The sequence below is a fragment of the Pomacea canaliculata genome, linkage group LG1, assembly GCF_003073045.1.
Source record: "Pomacea canaliculata isolate SZHN2017 linkage group LG1, ASM307304v1, whole genome shotgun sequence".
NCBI lineage: Eukaryota > Metazoa > Mollusca > Gastropoda > Architaenioglossa > Ampullariidae > Pomacea > Pomacea canaliculata.
This window is the reverse complement of record NC_037590.1, coordinates 10,926,787-10,948,810: the sequence shown is the minus strand read 5'-3', so window position 1 is coordinate 10,948,810 and position 22,024 is coordinate 10,926,787. Positions and strand designations below refer to the sequence as shown.

Sequence of the window (22,024 nt, the reverse complement as noted above, 5' to 3'; positions counted from 1 at the left end):
AGGAGCACATGGAAGGCAAAAACATCAGCCAGAAGATCAAGCTGAGAATCTTCAAGTCAAATGTGATCAGCACCCTCCTTTACGGATCAGAATCTTGGAAGATGACCAAACCATCAGTAACAAGCTTGACGTCTTCCAAAACAGATGCTCAGGCGCATACTTAACATCTTTTGGCCAAACACCATCACCAACGAAGAACTCCACCGAAGAACTGAAACCGAGTCCATCACCACGCAGGTTCAACGAAGGCGTTGGCGATGGATTGGACATGTGCTCCGCCAGCAGACAGCAGACCTCTCCAGAGTCGCCCTACGATGGACTCCAGACGGCCGAAGAAAACGAGGCCGCCCAAAGGAAACTTGGAGAAGAACAGTGGAAAGGGAGATGAAAGGAAAGGGCTGGACATGGGGTCACCTAGAGCGTGTTTCAGCCGATCGACATCGGTGGCGGACTCTGGTTGAGGCCTTATGTGCAACCTGATGCACGAAGAGGAATAGATAGATAGAACGAGAGTACATTTGCGCGAGATGGAGTCTCATTATGTTAATCCCACGTGTATATCCGCGACTGTAAACGTTAAGACGCCAAGTATCTACGGTCTGGCGTAACATTGCTATGTCATTCTTACCCGAGGTCGTGGCAATAATTTCATGATGAGGTGACTTCACTGTGCAGGGCTATGCTCCTAAACATGCCGGGACTGATTCTCATCGTCAGTTTCTGTTGTATGATCGGCATCGAAATGTTCGCCTTCTACGCCGACTGCCACCCGATTACGTTTGGCCTCGTCACAAAAACTGACCAGGTGAGTCCCACACAATCATAGAAACACAACATGGACGTGTGTTGGGAGGATGTGGGATAAAGCTTTATTTGGGTTATCAAAATGAGCAGTGATATAAAGCTTTACAGTGCGAAATCCCTGTCTATGATGGAGTGTCACTAAAACTAGAACAAGAACATGTCAAGACTGTGACCCCGATACCTTTGCTCTAGGACTAAAAGCTCCTCATGCTCATGTCGCAGCTCATCCCACTTTTTGTGATGGACATCTTGGGACACGTTGACGGCCTTCCTGGCGTATTTTTGTCCTGCATCGTCAGTGGCAGCTTGAGGTGAGCATCTGGCACTGATGTGGTAAATGTTGATCTTATCTTCACCATGGACGTATATAGGGGTATTGCTGTCTGTTTGCTGAGACCAACGCTTAACCTTTTGCAAAGTTCTCCACTGTTACTCTCGGTGAGCCTAAGCAATGAATGTGACTAAACCGGAAGCTTTGTACACACCTGCCTCGTTTTAGTAGTTAACTGGAAAAAAAATCCTCTTCCAGAAGTCTAGTAATACAAGTATTAGTAATACATCGTATTACAAGTAATACAAGCTTCACCGACCATATAAGTACGCGGCCTAGTTAGACAAAGGTCATAAATATAATATGAGGTGTGCTACAAAGACGTCATAACAGTGTGGTGTAGTTACACCCATCATTAGTGTTCAGTATATTACATGACATCATACATGGGAGGTTTATGTTGTGAATGCCGGTTCTTGAGGGAAATGACCGTGATGTTGAGTGTGACAAACAATTGTCGCTATGGTGACAAGCATTTGATGAAGTCATCATTTTAACGCTGTGTTGCTTATAATCTTTCAGTTCGTTGTCGTCGGGACTGAATGCCCTGGGAGCAGTTACATTTAGTGACGTCATGCAGACCAGCCGCTGCTGTAAAAACGTTTCTGAATTCCACTCCGCCATGATCTCAAAATTACTCGGTGAGTAACCTTCATTGAAGCGAAAGCCACGTGCGTGTTCTTCAGGTGACAATTCCCCAAATTTCGCACCTAGACTAAGTGAATACGCACTGTACACCATATTATGTGATTTAGTGCTAAATGGAGAAATGATTTTACTGAAGAGCTATTTCTAGAAAACATATTTATTTATCGAAAAAGATAACTTATATTGCTTCATATTTGTAATCATCACGGAGAGTATTAACAAGATTTAAAGACCTTTTTTTCGTGAAATCGTATCCATCGACTGTCTGTCGCAGTGGGTTTCTATGGATTGTTAGCCATCGCTCTTGCGTGGGTTGTCTCGCATCTGGGCTCCGTGCTTGAGGTCTGTATGTTTAGAGACCCAGTTCATTACAACACAATTTCTTTAATTTCGATGTAAATATGCTCTAAGAGTAAACTGTTCCTTGCGTCAAAATTAATAATCAAAAGCGTGAAGAAATCATATTAACTGTTTCCAGTCTTTAACCGCAAATTCGCTACATAATTTACGATGTTGCGGTCAGAATTATTTTTAAAAGTTTGTTTTACCATAGGTTTTTTTTACTTTATTGGATCAGTAAGTTGATCAAATTCCTTCAAATATCATTAATTATTTTTGCATTAAATATTTGAAGCATCGGTAGTATACAAGTCATATAGCTTTTACTGTTAAATGTCTTAGTAGAAAGTGCATCTGCCATCATAACTGATGGTGACTTCAAGTAACGCTTTACATTCCAGGCAATTTACGTAGTGTTTGGAATACTCAATGGCCCTGTGCTGGGGGTTATCACATTTGGGATGTTTTTCCCTTGGGGCAACAAGTGGGTGAGTTGTTAAGTGGTAAAGAGCATTTTTCATCTGGACAAAAAAGGGTGCCTGGCATGCACACACACACAAAGCAAGAGAGAGAGAGAGAGAAAAGAGCGTGGACCTTAAACCTGATGGAAATTGCCTTATCTTCGCTCACGCACGCACGCATTCATGTAGGAAAAGAGAAAGGCGTGCTCAGGTAGTCACATGCGCGGACAGCGTCCTTACGAGTTGCGTCTGCTTGGTGCTACAGGGCGCTTTCTTCGGGACCATGACCTCTCTGGTACTACTGCTGTGGATAGGACTGGGGGCCTTCTTTAATGACATCAAAACACCGCTGTCGGCGACAAGCACCACGGCCTGCAACTGGACGGCCAAGACAGGCATCACAGAGCCGAATGTCAATCTGACCCTCCTAACCACCGCCGCCATCCCCACGACTACAGTGAGCCATTCGTCTTCCACTGGGTAATATGTTTTCTGAGTCAGAGTATAATTTAATTTCATTAATGCCTATAAATCACATATTTACTTCACAATACTGCTGCTTGTGGTAAAAGTGATGATGGGGATGCTTATAACTTCAGGCACATTTTTTTTTTAAATCAAATACCGAATAGTATGAATGTAGACATACACTGAACCATTTATTAACGTGCATATACAGATACAAACAATAAATTTCTGAGTAGAAACAAATGTCTCTAGTAAGTCGCATCTACCGATCCAAAACTCTAATCCTAATTTTTTTTAAATTACAAAATCGCTATCGACAGAAATTGCCTAATGATTAACTGAGAAGGAAATTTTCCATTTTCTTACCTCTTTGTTAGACTCGGAAGGAAACAACGATACCTTAAGTATATCGCTAAGAATTATTGCACTGAAAAACGAAAGTTGCCCATACTCAAGGACGAGGAAAAATAGTTCACGTAGTTTTCAAGGTAGCTGTCGATTTCGAATGAATCTGATGCGCTTCCATTATGAGTATAGGTTATAAGTCACTTTTGACCTGCTTCTCGTACGATTAATGAAATGAGTGATGGAAATCTTTGTTTACTCTGTACATTTACTCTCTCTCTCTCTCTCGATTGGCCTGTCTGAATTCCGCCTCCCTTTCCCCTAACTTTACTGACCTGCTATTTCCTTCACACTTAGTTTCCTTTGCAAATAACTCTTTCACCAGTGGGTTTTCGCATACTTGATGGTACATAAAAGAAGAATCCGTTACGTAGTACAAACGGAAGAAATACTTCGAGCACTGTTCGCCTTCTTGAATCCGTACCTTTTATATTCACATCTATCTCTGTAAGCAGCTTCATTTACACAAAAGTCATCGATTGAAGGATTAACAGTTGTTTGATTTGTTGTTGCTGTTGTTTGTCCGTCCGCCAGAGTGCTGGAGCCGCTGTACCAAATGTCATACATGTGGTACACGGGACTGGGCATGATCTTGGTGTGGGGGCCTGGCATTGTCATCAGCTTCTTAACGGGTTAGTGAAGTCATCTAGGTCTCATTCTGCCACACATGGTTGCACATCATTTTTGGTAAACAGCTAGAAAAAGTTTTGGATTACAGAACCACCGGAGTGCATTTTTTTTCCAAAATCATTATCCTTGGTTTGCTTACAACATACTAATTCCAGAAATCTAAGAGCATATATAATATATAGATATAGAAGCTTTCATTTTCACATGTGCCCAGAAACAGCCATAAATAATACTGTTGGTCGCTGGTCTTCGTGTGTTTAACACGATTGAGAACAGGATGAGACTCCTGTAAATCATCTTGCACATATTATCTATGTGTTGTAAATAAATAATTCTGGTCAGAATACTTTTGCCTAACCCTATATATATATATCCATTAACCCTATTTACAGCGTTAGTAAAAAAAAAAAAAATGCACACTCACACACACGCACTTACGCATTGTAGGTACCAGGTTTTTACGTTCGGCGGAGTGACGGAACTGTTATTGTTTGGAATTGCAGGCTCCACTAAACCGACCTCAATTGATCCCCGTTTGATCTGCCCCATCTTCGATAAGCTCTTTCCCTATCTTCCCGAGAAGATTCTCAAGCCCCTTCGCTTTGGCATCGTGCACAAAGGGGTGAGTATTCAGACCTCGCAATCATAAGGAGTGACTGGCACCGTCAAACGTCTTCTGTCTATGCCGTTGTTCATACTAACCACGTGATTTGTAATTTGACTTCGGGTGTCTTTTTTTTTGTTTGTTTTTTTGTTTTTGTTTTTGTTTTTTTGCTGTGTCTGTAATAAAAAGAGACAGATTAAGAAAGGATTGTAGCTGGGTACATCTATATCACACATAAACGTGTGCCTCCTGCCAGATAGCCGTGCGTTTCAGTTACACTACGAAAAGAGCGTATAAAAGAAGGAGAAAAAAATTAGGGGTGGATAACACCGAATACAAGTAGTCGATAATATAGCTCTATCTTCATACAACAATTTGTTTCTTGATCATTAACAGTTAACAAAAGCGTTCCAGCACTATCCCCAGCCTAAATATCTAACATTTTTCGATTTAATGTAATCAAAAAACAAACAAAACAAAATGTATAAATATATTCAGCAAATTTTAGAGCCTTGACTATTACCGTTTATTTATTATCTAATTTCAAAGCTGGCAATTTCCACCTGTAATCAACGAATCCTGTCAAATCTCGCACATGAGCGCAAATGTGACACGAACAAACACCGAGCTTTTTACCCTGCATCATGCATTTTAAACATCTAAAGCATTCTGATAAGTTGAACAAGGATAACTAGTCCCTGAATCCTTCCTTTCTTCCATCCACCATAGCTTTTTTTCCCCTTTTCTGTTCCTTTTTCTATGTGTGGTCTGACCATGTGTGCAGAAATATGACTGGACAATATCGAAGGGCACCATCTGCATTATACAACCTGCGTCTGCTTCTTCATTCAATAACAATTCTGGAGTCACATCAGTCGGGAAAGAACCAGATTGTGTCAACACATTCGCCAGACCTATTCAACAGGAAGAGGACGTACCGAAAAAGAAAATAAAGATTGGAGATGGAAATATTAATGAGGCGTTTTCACCTGGAGAAATTTTTGAAAACGGAGTACTACACACTCAGCTGTAAACAGTTTCCCCTGGTAGATGTTCTATTCCTTACATTAGAACTGGGCTTTTTTACCATAGACTGATACCGGCAATTTTGCCTAGAAAACAAAAATAGCTAGTGTTTCATTGTGCTCACTATGCTTGCACGCGAGACCGGGAGGCATTCTTAAATATCAGGTGTTATTCTTTACAAATTTTGGAAAATGGAAAATCCACTTACAACCAAATCTTTATGTCCAGACCAAGAAACATACGCTTATTTTCTTTGGCACATATTTTTGCCACGTGCGCACCAATGGGCGTTCAATTAGTATAATGGATATCTTGCCCATCTTGTTTTATGTTCAAACCTGGGATCTGACTCCTGAAGTATAGTCTGCTTCTTAATTCGGTATAGACGGATGTGTTGTGTGTTGCTATGAAAGTCTGATAATTTAGAAGTCCTAGCTTGTTGAGAACTACAGAGAACATGTAGGTATTGAATGGAGGTAAAGCATGAGCGAACTTTAATTGACTAACTTAGCTCTAATTTATGATTACCGAGAATCAACGCCGGTGTGCTTGATATTCAACCCCATAGGCCGTACTCATTAAGTAAATATGTTTATCTTCATATTAGATATAAGCTGGAAAAGTTTTGGTCCAAGAAGTCCGGTGATACTTTAGAGGTTACAGTCTTGCCGCGGCTACAAAGAGATTTCTGTAACTTAGCTCAAATGTACATATGTAAATAAACACATACATCTTAGAGATCTATGTCCACTTACAATGCTGCAAGATAAGCTAAAACAGTGGTATTTTATTCTATATTTATAAACCGTAGTGATAACTGCTTTATATATCTTGAAAAAAATTCCAGAATTTTCTGTCAGACCATCAGAAACTTTTACAAATTAATTATTCCCATGCACTCTTTCTATTGTAAACGTTTGTTCAGTCAAATGAAGTAGTATTAGATTATGAATTTTTAAGTATTTTTTATCTTATAAGCTGTATCTTATATATCTTAAAAATTCTACGACTTTATTAATAACTGTGTCGTTTGCAGTTCTTTAAATTTGCAACAATTCTTTTTAATGTGCTTTTTCTCTTTGTAAAATCTGTAAAATATTAACTTCACATTGTGCCATTTTCACACAATTTCTGAAACGTGTACTTACATTTCATAACTGCCAGCACACAGAAAACTAACGTATCGATTTATGAACATTTGCTACCACAAGTTAGCATGCAGTATTTGTTTTAATTTAAATATTAAAACATCGCGCGTGTCGAGTCAGGAGTATATTTGAGCACTATGACATCACGTGACTTCAAGAGGCATCTATGAATACATCTCATGTTGTTCTGCGTATTATCTACACAAATCAATATACTGAAAAAAAAACCTTGAAAAATATTTTTAAAAACTTTTAAAATGCATCTACACTAGCATACATAGATATACATGATGTATGCAGTTTTCTTTTTGATAACGCTGAAAATGTCCAGAAACGTGATTCTCAATAATAATCTAATTTAAGACCATCGTACAAATATGAAACTGTCAGCCTAGATAAACTGATACAAGGTTCATAAATCTTGTGAACTCATTTTGTTTTTCCGTTTGCCCAATGAATGGCAAAACAAAAAAGAAACTTCTATTGTCTATAGATCCGTTGTATGACTGAAGTGGTGTGGATAGGAAAAACCGGATCACAATTTTTCAAATGATTTGCGCGCGTTGGGGCAGGTTCTTGCTATCTATCTTTAATCTCATCTGGAATTCTCTAGTCAACGATTTTTCATGTTATGTTGCGTGTGTCCGTATGTCTGCCTTTTTTGTTGTTTAGTTTTGTTTTTCCTGTAAAGCCCCATGAGGCTATCCATAGGACCGGGATATGGCGCTATATATGTTCGCCGTATTATTACAGACAGTTTTACGACAAATAATGAACACTTTACCTTAGCATAGAGATGTTGAAAAGTTTTTGGTTTAAATTTCATGGTGTAAATATCACCAAACATTATCTCAGCGTCGATTATCTTCGATTTTTGAACACAATTCCGACATATCTGCGTTGTATTTAAATATGACGCGTGCGCATTTAAGAGGCGGATTGCTGAGCACGTGACACCGGCACGACCTCAGACGTGCCTCCAGCAAATGTTTTCAGCCGTGAGAGGCTCGGCGCAAACACAGGACACTTGCACACAGAGGACCAGAGAAACCAACCAGTGAGGCTTGCTAAGAACTCTCACTTTAGTCAAAGTGCATCCTCTTCAATGACGAGCATAATCATCGAATGAAGAAGAATGCAGTTTGGGGCGACGTTGTGTATCCAAGTGTTTTGATAACGGGTATAAAGTTGCGCTCGGTATTAAAAAAGGATCCAATACCCGAAAGGAAGATAAGGTACAGTTCTTGGCAAACTTTGCCTGAACATCCTAAAGAAATTACCTCCGTCTACCCTAAATGAGACCTCTTTCGCAGTCGCGACAGCTGCGCTGTTGTTGTGGAGAGAGAAAGAAAGCTTGCGACGCAGACATCACAGCGTGAGTACAAGAGAATGTTATTTTCTCTACGACATTATGATGAAAAACATCATCTGAAGGTTCAACAGGCTAGAGGTTGCTGATTCACACTTTGTCATGACAACAGCACATTTCAGTAGACCAAAAAAAAAAAAATTCTACATAGCAGCTTCGTTGGTGACACATAACATCTTCGCAGTTCAAACGATTTTACTTCCTTTAGTTCAATTTTTTCAATATATTAACTTGAATTCTTATTCGTTTGCACTATTACTGACAGACTTTAAGTTATTATTTCAATGTTTGATGCTGTGTGTGTGTGTGTGTGTGTGTGTGTGTGTGTGTGTGTGTGTGTGTGTGTTAGTGTGTGTGTGTTAGTGTGTGTTGTGTTAGTGTGTGTGTGTTAGTGTGTAGTTGTTAGTGTGTGTGTTAGTGTGTGTGTTAGTGTGTGTGTTTGAGTGTGTGTGTTAGTGTTGTGTGTGTGTAGTGTGTTAGTGTGTTTGTGTGTTAGTGTGTGTGGTGTGTTAGTGTGTGTGTTAGTGTTAGTGTGTGTGTGTGTGTTAGTGTGTGTTAGATGTGTTAGTGTGTGTGTTAGTGTGTTAGTGTGGTGTGTTAGTGTGTTGTGTGTTATGTGTGTGTGTGTGTTAGTGTTAGTGGTGTGTGTGTGTGTTAGTGTGTGTGTTAGTGTGTGTGTGTGTTAGTGTGTGTGTTAGTGTGTGTGTGTGTGTGTTAGTGTGTTGTGTTAGTGTGTGTGTGTTAGTGTGTGGTGTTAGTGTGTGTGTTAGTGTGTGTGTGTGTTAGTGTGTTAGTGTGTGTGTTAGTGTGTGTGTGTGTGTGTTGTGTGTGTTAGTGTGTTGTGTGTTAGTGTGTGGTGTGTGTGTTAGTGTGTGTGTGTGTGTGTTAGTGTGTGTGTGTGTGTGTGTGTTAGTGTGTTAGTGTGTGTGTGTGTTAGTGTGTGTGTGTAGTGTGTGTGTTAGTGTGTGTGTGTGTGTTAGTGTGTGTGGTGTGTTAGTGTGTGTGTGGTTGTGTGTGTGTGTGTGTTAGTGTGTGTGTGTGTGTTAGTGTGTGTGTGTGTGTTAGTGTGTGTGTGTGTGTGTTAGTGTGTGTGTGTGTGTGTTAGTGTGTGTGTGTTGTGTGTGTGTGTGTGTGTTAGTGTGTGTGTGTGTGTGTGTGTGTGTTAGTGTGTGTGTGTGTGTGTGTTAGTGTGTGTTGTGTGTTGTGTGTGTGTGTCGTGTGTGTGTGTTAGTGTGTGTTAGTGTGTGTGTGTGTGTGTTGTGTGTGTGTGTTAGTGTGTGTGTGTGTGTGTTAGTGTGTGTGTGTGTGTGTGTTAGTGTGTGTGTTAGTGTGTGGTGTGTGTGTGTGTTAGTGTGTGTGTGTGTGTGTGTGTGTGTGTGTGTGTGTGTGTGTGTGTGTGTGTGTGTGTGTGTGTGTGTGTGTGTGTTCCATGTTTGTTTTAAACATTCTGTTTATTTTTAATATATTAATTAAGAGGCAGATGTTACTCCTTTGGTTCGTGCTTTCGGAGAGTGTCGCAAAAAGAGACAAGTCTAATTCCAAAAGGTAGCGATATAGTAATCAGTATTAGTTCTTATTGTAGGTTTTATCGCACGTTTACACAGAAGATACAGGACTACAAACATCTCCCCGCTCATACACGCCTAACTAACATATGATGCCGGCTCTCTCAATTGCTACTGCCTTCACAGTGAAAACATATTCATGCACCATTTTGACATCTCTCTGTGCGTGGTGATGCTTGTAGGCACGTATCTCGAGAACGGAAGGGATGTATTCACCCAGATTATTGGAAATAGTAAAATACGCTGAGCTGTAACTAATCATTAGAAAACATTTTGCGCCCTGCTAGTCCTTAAAAATATTTCGTATCGTTGAATAAATCAGACAGAAACCATACTTTGCACTTGAATTATTTATATTCGTGGTGCGTGGGAATCTGTGGGACGCACATCTGCCCTATGATAAAACTTTGATTTCGCGGGTTCCTATGTAGCCGCATCTTAACTTAGTCACTTCATTGTCACATGTTTTATGGTCACCATATGTAGGTGGTTGTCCTAGAAACTTCGAATGCTACCAAGCGATCGTATATGCGTATCCCACAATTTCCACTCTAGTGTATCGTGTCCCGGAAGAAAGACCAGTCACTAAAAGCCGAGCCTAACAAACAGGTCAGTGGTAGAGTGCATCAATGGCTGTTTTCATGTCAGCGCACTTTTTTTTTCTTGTCGAGTTCCATGCATACCGCCAGTACCCTTTGATTGTTAATGCCTCCTGTTTTGCAATTTATCAGACATTATCTTTCTCCATTGAAGGTGTGTTTGTGTGTGTGTGTGGGGGGGGGGGGGGGGGCTATATATCCTGAAGTTAATTGTCGCACATAAAATAAGAAAGCTACCAGATGTTATCGAGGTCGTACTGTGATACCAGAGCTGTTTCCAATAGATTTTTTATTCTGTACGTTCTGATATATATTTAAAGCAAAGCAAACAGTTCATTATGTTTTTAGTCCAGATAAGAGGAAAGCTTGTCAATCCCTAAGTCAATATTTCAAGTGAAGAGTATCATAAACAACTACATGTCTTCCAACACCAAGCTGTAAACAATTTATAGCAGTACTAGCGGTCTGCAGTAGGTGGACAGTAAAATGCAACTTGATTTTGTTCTACAAGAACAAGTTTATCACCAAAGGAGAGCTTGCATCAAATATTCATAATATATCAAAAACTGATGGTGATCTTCTTCATTTTATCACATTTTCCTCGACATATTTTAACGATTTGATACACTATCTCCATACACTTGATCAAAAGGCCAAACTACTATTAGCGAAGGGATCAAACAAGCTCAATTGCACTCATGCTTTTATGGAAAAACTACTTCATTAATTTACTATTTTAATCTATGGTGCGAAAAAAGCTTTTAAATGGAAAATGTAAAAAGAGGGAAGATGAAAGAAAGAGAGATATAGTTATCATTTCTAGTAAAGTGTATGACTCCTTGCAAATTTAAATTATTTTCCTACTGTTAAACCAGTATTGCGCAATTAATACAAAAAAGTAAAATAAGGGCTCAGCCTGCTGGCTTTAAGTAGTTCTAGGGAACGGCATGTGGAAGGTGGACTTTCAGAGTCTTATTGCAGTGCACTCTCGATTGTTTGTAGGTCCAGGTGTCGTTTGCTGGAGGGCAATGGCGGGCGATTATAGCATCAACACAGGTGTCATACGTACCTTCGGGCCGGTGGATTACATGTTCTTCGTCCTCACCCTGCTGGTATCAGCGGGAATCGGCATCTTCTACGCCATTTGGGACCGGAGGCGAAACACGCCTCAGGAGTTCCTCTTAGGCGGCAAGAAGATGGCCCTCTTCCCAGTCGCCATGTCTTTGATGGTGACCTTCATTTCTGCGGCAACGTTGCTGGGCAACCCTGCTGAGATGTACAACTACAACACTATGTGGTGGTACCTCGTCGTGGCTTTCATCTTCGCCATTGCCGGGGCCTGTCGCATCTTCATCCCGTTCTTCTATAACCTTGGCATCACCAGCACTTTTGAGGTAGACAACTTGCTCATCGTTGCTGTCTTCAAGGAAATTGTTGGGGTACACAGATACCTTGACCTCCTTAAATTTTCTGCCTGTTTCTCTAAAATAGTGGGTTATTTATCTTCGCCATCGGCGGGGCTTGTCGCATCTTCATCCCGTTCTTTCATAACCTTAGCGTCACCAGCACTTTCGAGGTAGATAACTTGCTCAACGTTGCTATCTTAAAGGAAATTGTTTAGGTATACACAGATACCGAACACTTTGTTTTCACACGAAAGGACTTACAGTGTGACTGTTTGTCGGCACGTCTCTGTGCACTAAAGCGATAGTCACTTTTCAGATCACTCTACGAAGTGTAGGAACGTATTGATGTACTTCCTCGCTTTATCCAGCAAGTGTAGCAATACATAAAGCTGCTCTTATCCCTGTGTTATGATACTTTAGAAAAATAACTAGGTTTAATCAGGACATGTCAGTGACGCCAACTCTAGTCCCATAAAGCAAAGTAGCGTGTCCCTTACAAATGAACACACCTTCTTCTTTGCAGTACCTGGAAATGCGCTTTGACAAGCATGTGAGAATCTTTGGTTCAAGTCTTCTAATACTGCAAACGGTGAGAAGTGATTCCCACTACGTCTTGACGTATTACAGAGCGGTTGTAGTTGGTATTGTAGCATTTATTTGAGTCAAAAACACACTGTTCATCATGTGTGCCAAAGTTCTGCTAATATTTAAAAATATAGCCTACAAGAAACAACCCATAATCGTGTGAGAAGTTTTAAGATAGAAAACACCCTGTTGTTCTGAATCTTATTAGAACGTACCAAAACGTATACAAGAGTTATGGAAAGAGAAAGATATGGATGACTTAATTTATAGCTGCAAGTTTTTTAATGGAAAGTGGAGAGATGAACCAGAAATGAAGACACTGAATTAGTATTGATGACCTTTCTGAACTTGTTTCGTTCTTATGTTTATCATTTTCAGTTGCTGTATATGGCATTTTTGCTGTATGCACCGTGTCTAGCTTTAAATGCAGGTAAATAACACGTTCTTTTCTTATTACAAAAGTTTGATGACAAAGACACCACGGGCAACATTCTTCACAACCCCTAAATCCTCCCCTCCCTTTATTAGCTTCCCTTTCCCTACAGACAGACCTTACCTCTTAAGCACGAAAATCTGTCTCTCGCCTGCCTTAAGTAATTATCAAAGTAGATTATCACAATAATTATACTGAATTGACATTTGTTACAGAAAAAATACTTAACATTAGCTGATCTCTTTATGCTTGTGTTAATAAAACACCGATTGTTTTTTCAGTGACAGGACTTCCTCTGTGGGGCTCTGTTATCGGCATGGGGCTTATTGTGACCTTCTACACGTCGCTGGTAAGATATTTCCTGATTACAGCACAATAAAATACTGCCAGAGCACCTGTTGTTTTATAGTACATCTCTCATGTCCTCAGCTGACCCTCTTAAAGGCACGGTTTGCTACTTGTATAGTAGTGCTTGTTACTCAGTTCAAAGATAGTAGAAAGATGAATCATCCGAACAATTCCTGCGTAGACAGCACGCGCGAGCGCCCTCAAGCGAGTATCGGGATCATCACAAGAAATGTATTGGCTGGACCATGGACGTATATAGGTGGATTGCTGTCTGTCTGCCAAGACCTACACTTACCCTCTTACGAAATTCTCCGCTGTTAGTCTCGGCGAGCCTAAACTAAAATGTGACTAAACCGGAAGCTTTGTAGTCTCATGCCTCGTTTGAGGTTAACTGGAAAGCCATCATCTGCCAGTAGTCCAGGAATACAAGTTCGTGGCTGGACTGCTTGTTGCGCAATTAACTGTACGAATTCTCGCAACAAATATCCAGCAACAAATATCCAGGAAAGTCTTTGTTCCGCTTCTTGAAAGAAAAGGCAAGGTAAGGACCTACATTTTTATTCCTTGCTTTATTTTGAAAATTGGTGCTTCCAAATGAGATCTTGGCGAAAATTTGTCTAGGTTCATTGCGATTGTTGATATTTAATCGCGAAGAAATGTGCACAGTTGTAATCGCTTTGCTAACGTAATTGCATTGTAGATGCATATTATAACTATACCGTTCGTTTGAGGGCAAGATTTTGTTAGCTGATGCATAAACTTGGAAAATTCTTCCAAATTGGGTTTCCCGCCGATCATTACTGTTGTACTGTTTTGTAACGAAGAATGAGAATTTTAAAAAAGGAAAAAGAAACATTGGAAGGACGGGATTTTAATAGGTGGTCAAGCTACATGTACAACAGTTATTTCACTGATCACCATGCTTGGTTTTGTTTTTGTTTTTTCTTAAGTGGTGTAAAGGTTTAATTTTTTCCTTTCTTGATTTTTGTCTTCATGCAATTGGTGTATTGTAGTAGCTCATCTTATAATTGAATGCTTCTTTACTCATAGGTGTAGTATGGATCCAGATGATCAGGAGAGAAGATCTGCTGAAGAAGGATGTAAAAACGCTCTATAGTTCAGTCTACTTCCTGTATAGTGACTTCAGTGGGGCTGATATCACAGCCTATTTCTTCTGTACCAGACTTTTATGTGAAGCTGGCCGAATCGAGTGATCTCTTTTATATTGCTGGTTATAAGCCTACAAACTGCGGGTAAAGGTTAGCAGTGATTGTCAAGGCAAACTTTCTGCTTCACAATACGCTCAGTTCCTGACATCGAAACAGTATGCTTCACTGGAAGGCGGTCTAACAATGCCAAGCATACAGCTTTTTCATGTTTAAAGAAGACATTCACAAACAACATGGAACACATTCTGTACATGAATAAAGTTAATGATTGCAGTTTGAAGGCAAGATTAAACAGTCATTTATCTGCTCATATGACATTGCTATTTGAGCAAAATGGTAAGACATCTCTTCCTCAATTTATGTATTAAGTTTATGTTGAAAGAAAACCCAAGGTCGTCAGTCATCATATAAGAATAGGAAATTGATGAGCTTGAACCATCTATTAAAGCCATTTGTTACTGACAGTGAATTAAACATACATTGCTAAGTCTGTCTGGGTTTTTAACTGACCGTGATTACTTTTCAAGCAAGTGTTTTATGAAAGAGTCCGCAAGAAGTCTTTTGGCTGGGATTAAAAATTCTTTGTGCTAAGTGTGCATTTAGAAAATATAAGGATTTGTGTACAGTAAAGGGCTTCTAAATTCAGGTCAGTTGCAAAGCCCACAATTCCTCCTAATATACTGGGTCTTGATGTTTAGAGGACCAGGTGAATGTATTAATGTATTGTAAATGAATGTGTGTGTGAAAAGTTCTAAGCAAATACTTTGCTGTCAATATAAATTGTTACAGTGTGTGAAATCATTATTTTCCTTTCCTTCCTTCTCTTCTTTCATCTTTACCTCGAAGGTGTATGCTAATGTTGTATTATAATATTAATTATAACACAAACAAAATAGATAACATTTTAGTACAATATTAACGTACACTGAAAACAAGATCGTTTTTGTGGGAACATGCAGGGGGGAATGAAGGCGGTGCTGTGGACAGACACCTTTCAGGCCGGGGTCATCTTTGCTGGTCTGCTGGCGGTACTCATCCAAGGTTCTATCGTCATGGGCGGCTTCAGCAACGCCTGGCTCATCGCTAGCAACCGCTCCAGAATCGTCTTTGACGAGTAGGCGCTATTCGCGGTTGGGACGTATCGCACGCGATAAAAAGTTGAAATTTTTCTGTGCAAGTTATCATCATTGATAACAACAATATCTTATTGATCCTTACGGAAATTTACTCCATCATAGTCGTCGTCGTCGTCAAGATGGACTGGTAAATGGGTAAATAGACTGGTAGATCATTTTTATAAATATTTCACCAACAGTTTGATTTGTTGCAGATTTGACTTTGACCCCAAGACTCGACACACGGTATGGTCAATGGTTGTTGGCGGTCTCTTCTTCTGGGTCTACCTGTACGGCATTAACCAGGCACAAGTACAGCGCTGCCTGTCTTGCCCTAGCGTCAAGAAAGCCCAGATGTAACCATGCTTTACTAACAACATTAGAAGACAATTTACTCATCTTGACTTATACCCCGTAGAGATGAAGTATTCTCAGTATTAACTCATTTTCGCTATTTATATTATTAATAAATTATTAAAAGAGAGTATAATTGCGCAAAGATGGAGTCTCATAATGTAAACCCCAAGAGTATGTCCCCTACTATAAACATAAAAGCGCCAAGTTTCTATGCCCTGGCAAGGTTATTCTTGACCGAGGTCATGGTAATAATGTCATGATGAGGTGACTCGCTGTGCAGGGCACTGGTCCTAAACTTGCCGGGACTGATTCTCATCGTTAGTTTCTGCTGTATGATCGGAATCGAAATGTTCGCGTTCTATGCAGACTGCCACCCGATTACTTTTGGCCTCGTCGAAAACACCGACCAAGTAGGTACATCCGAGGCACGCACAGTCTTACAAAAACAAAAACAATGTGTTGGAATGAGTGGTTGTGAAGTATTACGTGGACATGTCCAGATGGGAAATGATATAAATCCTCCATAGTGCGAAATCTCCTTTCCGTCAAATAGACATGCAAAAAGGCGATTAAGAGTTCTTGTTGGTACACAGTGAAGCAAATATACATCGAGTTGACTGATAAGTGGCCATGAAGTCTACAGATGGGGTCATCTTTATGCCGTGAGATTAAGAGTTCCGCCAGATGTTGAACAATTATGGGGAATTTAGCTAGGCTTCACAAGGTCGAACTTCCTCTCCAAAAGTCTCTTCTACCTAAAAGGCGCTTCAAAATTATGAGAATCATAATCTTGAGAATTGCCCACGAATTGACAAAAAGGAAAGGGGAATCGGTTTCTATTTCAGTGAAGCTTGCAGTTATAAAGCCCGTTACAACCCCATCCACAGTGCAGTCACACCAAAATGGATACATTAGTGAGATCCCTTTGAAAGGACAATATGCACGAACCATTGCACTTAAGAACACGTCTGACACAACACCGCACCAGCTTTCAGCATCCCTTTCCCCTCTATCTTCTGTGTCACTGAAAATAAAGCAAGAACATGTCAAGACTGTGACCCCTATTGCTTTGCTCTAGGATTAAAGGCTCCTCATACTAATATCGCAGCTCCTCCCACTTTTTGTGATGGACATCTTGGGACATGTTGACGGCCTTCCTGGCGTATTTTTGTCCTGCGTCGTCAGTGGCAGCCTGAGGTGAGCATCTGCTACTGATTTGATAAAGGCTTTCCTTAGCTTCACCGACCTCATAAGCACGTGGCTTAGATAGACAAAGATCATAAATATAATATGCGGTATGTCACACTTACGTCCTAACTGTGGAGCTTAGTTACTTACGTCATTAGTTTGCAGTATGTTACAACGAGGTCCTTATTGCGTTGTTTATATTAAGCTTGTGGATGCCGCTTCTCGAGGGAGACGACCGTTAGCGTGACGAGCAGTTGTGGATATGGCGACAAGAAGTTAGTGTTGTCCTCATTTTAGCGGTTTGTTTCTCGTTAATCTCGCAGTTCGTTGTCGTCGGGACTGAGTGCTCTGGGAGCAGTCACGTTTAGTGATGTCATGCAGACCAACCGTTGCTGTAAAAACGCCTCGGAATTCCGCTCCACCATTGATCTCAAAATTACTCGGTGAGTAACCTTCTATAAACTTTCGTGAAAACTGCGAAAGCCCCGTGCGTTTTCATCAGATGACTACAAAAGCCATTCCCAAAATTGCACACCTACACTGACTAGGCTGACTAAACGATATACACACTGTGCAACTATATTATGTTAGTGCTTGATAGCGGTACGATATTACTGAGTGACTATTTATAGAAAACTTTTAATTCATCGTATCAGATACTTTATACTAATTCAATTACTGTAATTATCACGGAGTGTAAGAACAAGCTTTATAGTCCATTTCTTTCGTGCATTGTATCCGTCTATTGTCTGTCGCAGTGGGTTTCTACGGATTGTTAGCCATCGCTCTTGCGTGGGTTGTCTCGCGTCTGGGCTCCGTGCTTGAGGTCTGTAAGCTCAGAGAACCAATTTATTAAAGCAAAATTTCTTCAGTTTCAATGCATAGAGTTTTCTGCTCAGAGCACGACTTCTTAATAAAGAAGCATTGAGAATTCCTGCGAATCTGCTTACTGTGCTTAACCGAAATTTTGCTACATGATTTGCGATGTCGCGATCACAAGCATGTTCTAACGTTTGCTGATTTATTGCATCGGAGGCTTGACCATTTGCATTAGATGTCATTAATTATTTTTGCATTAAATACTTGAAGTATTGAAAATCATTTATTTTTCGCTGTTCAATGTATTAGAAAATGTATTTGACCTCATACCTGATAGTGAGTTCAGGTAATGCTTTGCATTCCAGGCCGTTTACGTAGTGTTTGGAATACTCAATGGCCCTGTGCTGGGGGTTATCACATTTGGAATGTTCTTCCCTTGGGGCAACAAGTGGGTGAGTTGTAAAGTGGTAAAGAGCATTTTACACCTGGACAAAAAGGGTGGCTTGAATCCACGTCCTTCCTCCACACCCCTTTTAAGAAATACAGCGTGTGCTCTGATTAAGATAGAAATGCACTTCTCCTCGCGCATGAACGCACTCAGGCATGAAAAACACGAAGGCTTGAGCAGTCACACACGCATACAACCCGAACTTCAAGTTCGTGCGTACAGTGCGCTAACGACTTGCGTCTGCGTGGTGCTACAGGGCGCTTTCTTCGGGACCATGACCTCTCTGGTACTGCTGCTGTGGATAGGACTGGGGGCCTTCTTTCACGACGTCAAAACACCGCTGTCGGCGACAAGCACCACCGCCTGCAACTGGACTGCCAAGGCAGGCATCACAAAGCCGAATGTCCCCTGACGCTGCACCCCACCGCTGACACCACCACGACAGTGACCCATTCGTCATCCGCGGGGTAACTTGTTTTCTGACCCAGATTTTAATTTCGTTTAGGCCCATAAAAGACATATTTACGTTGATGATGATGGAGGCGTGCCCGAGACGTAGTCTTGAATTGCAACAATTTTCCTGAAGTGTATCGCTAAGATTTATTGCACTGGAAGGCATCACACAGAAAAACAATAAAAATTCGTGCTAAACACTGTTTACAATACCTACATCCCTTCATACCTTGTGCCATTGCTTTACGTTCTACTCTTGTTCTTCATCTTTATGTTGTTCAGTTTCCCTATACGTACATCACCATACATTGTCTGTTATCTTTCATTTATCATGACTGGTGGGCGCAGAGAGTGCGAGTTATCTTGGTCGTGATGCTGCGCGCTATAAGTACCTATTTCTTTATGATTTTTATTAAACGATGACGAAAAGTAGTTAGCTTTTTTCAATGTATTTGTCCATTTCTGAATAAATCTAATACGGTTCCAGATAGATTGTGTGGGTCCCTTTTAAGCAGCTTGTCAGAATCGAGTGATTTATCAAATAAATGGTGGAAATCTTTCTATACAATGCTACTTCTCTCTCTGTCACCTCCTTCTCCTCTAACTCTCGATTGCCCTGTCTGAACTCTGTCTCTCCCTACCCACTTCACTAATCTGCTACTTCCTTCCCACTTATTTCCCTTTACAAATAACTCTTTCACCAGTTGGTTTTCGCATATTTGATGATACATTAAAAAGAATCTGTACCGCAGTACAAATGAAAGAAAGACTTCAGCCGCTGTGCATCTTCCTGAATTCCGTATCTTTCATATTCACATCTTTATTCGTCAGCAGCTTTATTTACCCTGTAGTCATTGATTTAAGAATTAACAGATGTTTGATATTTTTGTATCTCCTCCCGCCAGAGTGCTGGAGCCGCTGTACCAAATGTCATACATGTGGTACACGGGACTGGGCATGATCTTGGTGTGGGGGCCTGGCATCGTCATCAGCTTCTTAACGGGTCAGTGAAGTCATCTAGCTCTCATTCTGCCACACATGGTTGCACATTATTTTTGGTAAACAGCGAGAAAACAGTTTTGGGTTACAGAACCACCGAAGTGCACTTTTTTAAAAATCATTAACCTTGGTTTGCTTACAACATACTAATTCCAGAAATCCGAGAGAGAATACACTTATCTGATACACAAACCTTCATGAGCAGGTATTTTATGTGTGCCCAGAAACGGCTCCAAGTATCCTACCATGATCCAACAGGATCATTTTAACAAACGTCTTATAGAGGTCAAAAAGCGACATCGCCCAGAACGTTTCTAACGAGCCTTAGCAGTTTTCTTGCTTTGCTTTCTCTTCCATTAAATGTTGACGAAAATTCAGTGTCATGGCTATCTTTGAGGAACTTTACACCAGACGGTGACAATCCTTCGTGATCAAATATTTCCACTGTTGTTTTGTCACAGTACACAAGCCAGTAATTCAATACTGTAAAAGACAGAATGAGGGTGGAGGGGATGAACTCACCAGATTTTGGAAAATACTATCTTGCACTAAATATAACCCCGTCGTTAGAAAACATTGCAGTTCACTTTGCGAGTTGAACATTTATGATTAAATTTATCATCATTTTCTGCTCGTCTATCTGTATATGTCTTCCCTCTCTCTCTCACGCACACACATGCACGCACGCACACACACCGGGTTATGTTATGTTAACACTTGTACGGGCTGTGTTTTTATGGTATTATCTATTCTATAATGTGTGTCCCGGCTTTAAATAGTACAGTTGTTGCTGATTTGTGTGTTGAACACGATGGCGAACAGGATGAGACTGTCCAGTAAATCATCTTGCACAAATGATGTATGCTTTATAAATAAATAGTTTTACCCTACTACCATTTAAGTGTTAACATACTTTTGTATACACTGGATTTTTGTATTCGTGGAGTTAGGCCCTTGTGTTGCTTGGGATTGCAGGCTTCACTAAACCGACCTCAATTGATCCCCGTTTGATCTGCCCCATCTTCGATAAGCTCTTTCCCTATCTTCCCGAGAAGATTCTCAAGCCCCTTCGTTTTGGCATCGTGCACGAAGGGGTGAGTATTCAGACCTCGCAGTCATAAGGAGTGACTGGCACCGTCAAACGTCTTCTGTCTATGCCACTCTTCATACTTACCACATGATTTGTAATTTGACTGTGTGGGTGGTTTTTTGTTCTTTTTTTTTAAAATTTTTTTGCTCGCTTTGTAATGAGGGTAGCCTATACAATAAAAATCGCAGCTACAACCAAGACAAAAATATCACACGCTTGTCGCTTCACTACAGCATCTTCGCAAAAACTATGTAAACACTCAATCACGTAATCCGAGTTGTGCACAGATTCTTTTCCGCAGAGCAATATAAACACATTTAATAATTTTAGAGCCTGAACTACAACCGTTTATTTGTTCTCTAATTTGAATGTTGGCGATTTCCACCTGTAATCAAAGAATCCTGTCAAATCTCACTCCTGCGCGCAAATGCGTTGTCATAAAAGAACCATCGTATTTTATGTACAGTAATACTGTACGTTTAGATAAGTAGCAGTCTTATTCCATTTACTCCTGTCTCAGCTTGTGCACATGTACTTTTGCTCTGTTACGTAAGTTTCAGAGAAGAAAGCAGTTTTAAATAAAATGTGAGTACGCCGTACACGAAAGCGTTTCACAATTTTTATAGCTAGTAGTACTTCGTCTAAAATGTAGGTAAATATAATGCATCCTACATCATATGTTTTTGGAACATTTTGTAACAGGAAAATTGTTTAGGAGCATGCATCCCAATGCATACATCATGTATTCTGTCCGGTAGCGTAGGGGTAGTCTCCACTACAGTAAGAAGCGCATGGGTCAGCTATCACCTCATAATACTGTATGTGACACCTGCTTGCAGGTTTGTCGGAGGCTTTCTTATGGTACTTCGGTTTCCCACACTTCTAATGGTACAAAATCACCACTAGCTGGAAGCACTCTGCAGCCAAACCATCGCTATCTTCGTGACCGTTTACGAAATTCTCGAGACTGTAACCACGAACTTGTGACACGAACAAACACCGAGCATTTTACCCTGTACCATTTATTTTATTTTTAAACATCTACAGCATTTTGATAAGTTGAATCAGTATAAACAGTCCTTCCTTTCTTCCTTCCTTCTTTCTGTCCAATTTTGTTCCTTTCCGCTCCTTTTTTCCTTTTGTGGCCTGATTTCGAGGCTTTTACATGTGTGCAGAAATATGACCGCACCACATCGAAAAACACCATCTAACCTGGC

General features: G+C 40.4%; 2 protein-coding genes across 10 annotated transcripts in view; both read left to right on the top strand.

Annotated features, from left to right (window-relative positions):
• Positions 1 to 6,096, top strand: part of LOC112563393 (sodium-coupled monocarboxylate transporter 2-like) — a 48,034-nt gene extending 41,938 nt beyond the window's left edge. For 3 of the 5 annotated variants that reach the window (XM_025237331.1, XM_025237330.1, XM_025237329.1), the window contains exons 8-16: positions 676 to 805; positions 1,027 to 1,115; positions 1,658 to 1,776; positions 2,058 to 2,125; positions 2,524 to 2,610; positions 2,849 to 3,063; positions 3,991 to 4,088; positions 4,590 to 4,708; positions 5,475 to 6,096. In XM_025237331.1, coding sequence (XP_025093116.1) covers positions 676 to 805; positions 1,027 to 1,115; positions 1,658 to 1,776; positions 2,058 to 2,125; positions 2,524 to 2,610; positions 2,849 to 3,063; positions 3,991 to 4,088; positions 4,590 to 4,708; positions 5,475 to 5,723 — 1,174 coding nt within the window. In that variant the 3' untranslated portion in view covers positions 5,724 to 6,096. The remainder of the gene's footprint in view (positions 1 to 675; positions 806 to 1,026; positions 1,116 to 1,657; positions 1,777 to 2,057; positions 2,126 to 2,523; positions 2,611 to 2,848; positions 3,064 to 3,990; positions 4,089 to 4,589; positions 4,709 to 5,474) is intronic. The other 2 variants (XM_025237332.1, XM_025237333.1) reach the window with 2 other exon arrangements.
• A 150-nt stretch (positions 6,097 to 6,246) lies between these two features.
• Positions 6,247 to 20,736, top strand: LOC112563466 (sodium-coupled monocarboxylate transporter 2-like). 5 transcript variants are annotated; one of them, XM_025237356.1, is made up of 16 exons: positions 6,247 to 8,239; positions 10,285 to 10,407; positions 11,400 to 11,791; positions 12,327 to 12,392; positions 12,767 to 12,818; positions 13,103 to 13,170; positions 15,298 to 15,452; positions 15,669 to 15,809; positions 16,091 to 16,220; positions 16,919 to 17,007; positions 17,322 to 17,441; positions 17,757 to 17,824; positions 18,183 to 18,269; positions 18,522 to 18,732; positions 19,624 to 19,721; positions 20,693 to 20,736. In XM_025237356.1, the coding sequence occupies exons 3-12, from the start codon at positions 11,426 to 11,428 to the stop codon at positions 17,821 to 17,823; spliced, it is 1,254 nt and encodes a 417-aa protein (XP_025093141.1). In that variant the 5' UTR covers positions 6,247 to 8,239; positions 10,285 to 10,407; positions 11,400 to 11,425; the 3' UTR covers position 17,824; positions 18,183 to 18,269; positions 18,522 to 18,732; positions 19,624 to 19,721; positions 20,693 to 20,736. The 5 variants fall into 5 exon arrangements, with proteins under 5 accessions (XP_025093141.1, XP_025093125.1, XP_025093151.1 ...); XM_025237340.1 differs by lacking the exon at positions 10,285 to 10,407 and adding an exon at positions 9,708 to 9,778; XM_025237376.1 differs by having other exon boundaries at positions 8,146 to 8,239; positions 10,298 to 10,407.
• The last annotated feature ends 1,288 nt before the right edge of the window (positions 20,737 to 22,024 follow it).